Here is a 5,348-nt window from a genome sequence, read left to right as displayed (position 1 = left end):
GATCAGAAAGATGATCAGAAAGAGCATATACCAGAAAAATAGTTCAGAGAGCATTAATCAAAAAGATGATCAGAAAGAGCATAGATCAGAAAGATGACCAGAAAGAGCATATATCACACGAGCAAAGAGATCAACGTCACAGGCTTTGTCGGTAGACAGCGGTTTTTTGCACCCAGAGATCCCATAACACTACGGGCCCTGGATCGTGGCCTGGAAGCCGACCCGCAAAGGTGGCCGTAGCGGAACATTCAAACCAAAACGAATATACGAGACCAACTGGAAAAAAAGACCGGGAACGACCAGGCTCGAGTTTCTCTAGTCAGCGATGCCAGGATGCGACTGCAGAACTCCTTTGCAAGAGCAAGTCGAAAACCCGAAGATAGCTGCGACCAAGAAAGGCAAGAAACGCCGGAAACGAAAAACAAAGAACCATCCGGTCCCGTGCCAAAATCCCCAAAGAATCCGAAAATGGCAGCGGGCCGATGGGGCGTGCGCTGCACAAACGACGACAAGATAAACTTCTCGCGAGATCTCAGACCAACCCCAGATACGGAACATAGCACGTAGACATGTCCAGTGAAGACTCCTTGGTCCAGCGTTTCAAGCGCGTGGGCTTGGGCGAGAAAAAGGCCGTGGAAATCACGAAGAACAAGAAGGTGTGCCAGGCGTTCGTATCGATCCTCGACGAGGCCGGCGTGGACTCTTCTGCCGCTGACGAGAAAACGCTCAATTTGTTGCAGGGCTTGGCGGTGGAAAGCAAGGCGTTCCAGGGCGACGAGGGGCTTGCCAAGAGGCCGTTGGTCACGCGGGCCGTTGTGGACGGGCGGTTGAAAACGCCTTTGCAGCTTTCCGAGGCCGTGAAATACGTCCTTTCCCAGGGCGCCGGGGCCACGGACGAGGGCATGTGCCGCGCTGCCGGGGTGGGCGTCGAGTTGACACGTGACGACGTGAAGGCCGAGATCCTTAGGTATGTAGAGGCCCACCGAGAGGCCGTGGTGGCCAGGCGGTATGCCGGAGTGCCTGCTCTTTTGGGCGAGACCAAGAAGTTGGACGGCTTGAAGTGGGCCGCGCCGGGCTTGTTCAAGCCCATCATCGACGAGATTGCCGCGGAGCTTTTCGGGCCCCGGGACGCGCGGGACGTGGTGAAGAAGGAAAAGAAGAAAAAGGCGCCGGCAGTGGCGAAGGACGCCCAGGCCCCGGTTCCCGCCGCGGCCCCGGAGCGGTCCATGTACACGGAGGGCTTCTTGGGGGACTTGCACCGGCCGGGCGAAAACCCGCAGGCCTACCCCGAGTTGATGGCGGAGCACTTGGCCTTCACCAAGGGCAAGACGATGACGAGGTTCCCGCCCGAGCCCAACGGGTTCTTGCACATCGGCCACTCCAAGGCCATCATGGTCAACTTCGGCTACGCGCAGCACCACGGCGGCCACTGCTACTTGCGGTTCGACGACACCAACCCGGAGGCCGAGGAGGCGGTGTATTTCAACAGCATCAAGAGCATGGTGGAGTGGTTGGGCTTTGCGCCCTGGAAAATCACGTACTCGTCGGACTACTTCGACCGGTTGTACGAGTTGGCGCAGACGTTGATTGCCGTCGGCAAGGCGTACGTGTGCCACTGCACGGCCGAACAGGTCAAGGCCCAGAGAGGCATGCGGCCCGACGGCACGCTTGGCGGCGAGCGCTTTGCGTGCGCCCATCGCGCCAAGCCCGTGGCCCAGAACCGCGAGGAGTTTGAGCAGATGCGAGACGGCCGCTTCCAGCCGGGCGAGGCCACGCTCCGCATGAAGCAGGACCTCGAGTCGCCGTCGCCACAGATGTGGGACTTGGTGGCGTACCGCGTGTTGAACGCGCCGCACCACCGCACCGGCGACAGGTGGCGGATCTACCCCACGTACGACTTCACGCACTGCTTGGTCGACTCGTTCGAGAACATCTCACACTCGTTGTGCACGACCGAGTTCCGGCTCTCGCGGGAGAGCTACGAGTGGTTGTGCGACGCGGTGCACGTGTACCGGCCGGCGCAGCGCGAGTACGGCCGGCTCAACATCACGGGCACGGTCTTGTCGAAGCGCAAGATCGCCAAGTTGGTGGCCGAGGGCCACGTGCGTGCCTGGGACGACCCCCGCTTGTACACGTTGGAGTCCATCAAGCGCCGCGGCGTCCCGCCCGGCGCCATCTTGTCGTTCATCAACACCTTGGGCGTGACCACGTCCACCACCAACATCCAGGCCGTGCGCTTCGAGAGCGCCGTGCGGCTGTACTTGGACCTGACCACGCCGCGCTTGATGCTCGTGTTGGACCCCGTCTTGTGCGAGATCGACAACGTGCCCGAGGACTTCGAGGAGCCCGTGCACATGCCGTACAAGCCGGGCGCCGACGCGCAGTTCGGCACGCGCCACTTGCCGTTCTCCAAGCGCTTCTACATCGACAGAAGCGACTACCGCGACGAGGTCGACAGGGACTACTTCCGCTTGGCGCCGGGCCAGCCCGTCGGGTTGATGAAGGTGCCGTTCAACGTCAGCGTGAAGAGCGTGGTGCGCGATGCCGCGGGCCGCGTCGAGAAGCTCGTGGTCAGCTACGACAGGGACGTGAAGAAGAAGCCCAAGACGTACATCCAGTGGGTGGGCGAGAGGAACTGCAAGCCGGTCAAGGAGGTGCGCATCTACAACCAGTTGTTCAACAGCGAGAACCCCGCGGCCCACCCCGACGGGTACTTGAAGGACATCAACGAGGACTCCGAGGAGGTGGTGCGCACCGCGGTGGTGGAGGCCGCGGGCTTTGACGAGATCGAGGCCAAGTCTCCGTTGAACGTGGGCATCGAGGGCTCCGAGTTCAACATCCAGGAGAAGAAGGGGCCGGAGACCGTGCGGTTCCAGGCTTTGAGAATCGGGTACTTCTGCATGGACAAGGATAGCAACGGCGCCGTGGTCTTGAACCGCATCGTCACGTTGAAGGAGGACTCCGCGAAGAACTAGGCCCGGGGCGTGCCGCCCGTCTTTGCATGCGGCGTCCCCCTGCCGACGGCACACTCTGGTTCCGTGGGGAAGACCGGTTCTCGGCAGGTCACGACACATGCGAGGCGTGGCGCCGCTGCCTGGGCGCCACCGCAAGCACCATGGAAATGGTATATAGTAGTGTAATACAGGACTTCCCAGGCTCTGCCTGTGTTGGCGATTCCTCGACCCACCATGGAAAGCCACCGAAGAATAGAAACCCGCGCAGAGTCACAGAGCCGTGGCGTGCAATAAAGAACCGATCCATATAGAGAACCGAGCCATATAAGGAACCGGACCATATAAAGAATCGAGCCATATAAAGAACCGGGCCATATAAAGAATCGGGCCATATAAAGAACCGGGCCATAGCGGGCAATAATGACCCGAGCCTCCCGTCACGCCTAGTCATTTTCTTGTTTTTTTTGTTGTGGCGTCTTGTTGGGTCCTGTCGCTGGAGATTGGTCTTAATGTTTCGACTCTGGTATCACGGGCGCTCAGAACCACGGACATATGGAGCCAGTGTTCATCAGATATGTTTAGCCGGTGAAACTTTCCGAAATTGGAAGTTAGTTTGTAGAGCTGGACCGTGGTCACGTTGTAGCGTAGGTTTCCACCACGGCAATCGGAAGCTGAGACATCACCCATGTTCTATTTTGAATGTAGGCTCTGTTCGCTAATGCTAGAGCACAAGGTGCTTGAATTAATGAATCATATCCAAGTTCGGGACGATTTGATGCCTAATAATGAACAATGTCAATTATCTTTGCGTTGCATCATATCAATATATGGGAACGAAAAAAATTGATTAACTAAGCTAGCTCTACCCTAGGAAACACCAGATTAAGTCTTCTTCTTTTATCAACCTATATTCAACGGGTTTTCAACTAATTCTTCAGCAGGTGCTTTTTCTACGTATCTTTCCCCTTATCATATAAAACTTAATTTTTAGCATGGTGACTACCCATTACCGCTCTTGAAAATTCAAAAAGTTTTCTCATAGATGTAATTGGTGGTCTCTCCCTAGGAGGATTTAAGCCACAGTTTCTTTTAATACATATTTGATAGTTTCAAGACTATACTAGCTAAAATACGCCTACAAGTGAACCTTGTGGTGTTCCAATGCTAGTTCCAATGTTAGCGTTATTACTTGTTACAAGACGAGCAATACCTTATCTGTGAGTGATCTGACATTGGGACAATCGACTCTTTTTCAATTTTTTTTCCAATAACATCTTTTCAAAGCAATAAGGCTCCCACAGTTTTAAGGTGTGGCCTGTTTAGAAACTCCTCAGTTTGGAAGGGTCCCACCAAGAGACGCCGACTTTCATGTTCTTGTCGCTCTCCTTTCATCTCGCCAAAAACCTGGTATGACCCATTAATTCTGTAGTTGTAGTGACCGATTCTGACTACACAATCTCGGTTCACTAGTAGATGGATTGGAGCAGACTCGATTCCTAATGCCATGCTCGGTTCACGTTCAGATGAACTCTGGAGTTGTAATAACCGCATCAAAACACAGGATCCCGTCTAATTACCAGATGATTTCTATAATTGCAATACCTGATTACTAATCTCATGATTTTTCCCGAATTCATCTTACGGTCCCCAGTTTTATTGTGCAGTTCGCGAAGAGACCCCTTGTGCTTCCTTATGATTCATGGGTCTGTAATTGCAATGACCGAATCTAGTTTCATGTCCCGCCTGCAGATGAATTCTGTAATTGTAATCCGATTCTCAGTTTATGATGCTGTTTCATTATGAGATGATTCCGGGAATTGTAACAACCGATTCTCATTTCTTGCCTCAATATCAGATGATTTCTATAATTGCACATCAACTCTTCATTTCACGTCCGACGATCAGATCCCTACTTCATCAACAGATTTTCAGTTTTAAGGTTCAGGCCCACTTAGAGACCCCGAGTATCTTCTTGTGAACTTGGATTCTGGAATTGCCATCGATGAATTCTGTAATCTGCTTTCATGATCCCTTCCACTTTCAGATGGATCTGTAATCTCAATCACCAAAACTAATTCTATGTCCCGTTGTCAGATTGTAGTTTTAGTAAAAGGTTTTAGTTTGATAATCCCTGCACTATCAGATGAATATGTAGTTGAAATGAAAGGTTCAATTTCATGTCCCATTGTCAGTTTGTAGTTGCATTAACAGGTTCTAACTTGATGATCCCTTACACTTTCAAATGAATTCTTAATTGCACTCACCAAAACTGATTCCATGTCCCATTGTCAGTTGTAGTGCAATAACAGGTTCTAATTTAACAAACCTTTCCACATCAGATGAATTCTTAATTGCACTCACCAAAACTAACTACATGCCCTTGTCAGTTGTAGT

At 52.7% G+C, this 5,348-nt stretch overlaps 2 protein-coding genes across 2 annotated transcripts; one reads left to right on the top strand and one right to left on the bottom strand.

Annotated features, from left to right (window-relative positions):
* Nucleotides 1-549: 549 nt before the first annotated feature.
* GLN4 (glutamine--tRNA ligase) lies at nucleotides 550-3,296 on the top strand. The gene has a single exon (XM_018856105.1). The coding sequence runs from the start codon at nucleotides 570-572 to the stop codon at nucleotides 2,973-2,975; it is 2,406 nt and encodes an 801-aa protein (XP_018711187.1). The 5' UTR covers nucleotides 550-569; the 3' UTR covers nucleotides 2,976-3,296.
* METBIDRAFT_202652 (uncharacterized protein) lies at nucleotides 3,020-3,628 on the bottom strand. Its single transcript, XM_018854952.1, has one exon. It carries the CDS (start codon nucleotides 3,403-3,405, stop codon nucleotides 3,064-3,066), a length of 342 nt encoding a protein of 113 aa, XP_018711186.1. The 5' UTR covers nucleotides 3,406-3,628; the 3' UTR covers nucleotides 3,020-3,063.
* Between the last annotated feature and the right edge of the window lie 1,720 nt (nucleotides 3,629-5,348).

This window comes from Metschnikowia bicuspidata, assembly GCF_001664035.1.
Source record: "Metschnikowia bicuspidata var. bicuspidata NRRL YB-4993 chromosome Unknown METBIscaffold_4, whole genome shotgun sequence".
NCBI classification, from domain to species: Eukaryota; Fungi; Ascomycota; class Pichiomycetes; order Serinales; family Metschnikowiaceae; genus Metschnikowia; species Metschnikowia bicuspidata.
This window is presented reverse-complemented; position numbering and strand designations above follow the sequence as displayed.

Coding starts and splice junctions, on each gene's coding strand:
- GLN4 (XM_018856105.1), top strand. CDS start 570: ATGTCCAGTGAAGACTCCTTGGTCCAGCGTTTCAAGCGCGTGGGCTTG.
- METBIDRAFT_202652 (XM_018854952.1), bottom strand. CDS start 3,405: ATGACTAGGCGTGACGGGAGGCTCGGGTCATTATTGCCCGCTATGGCC.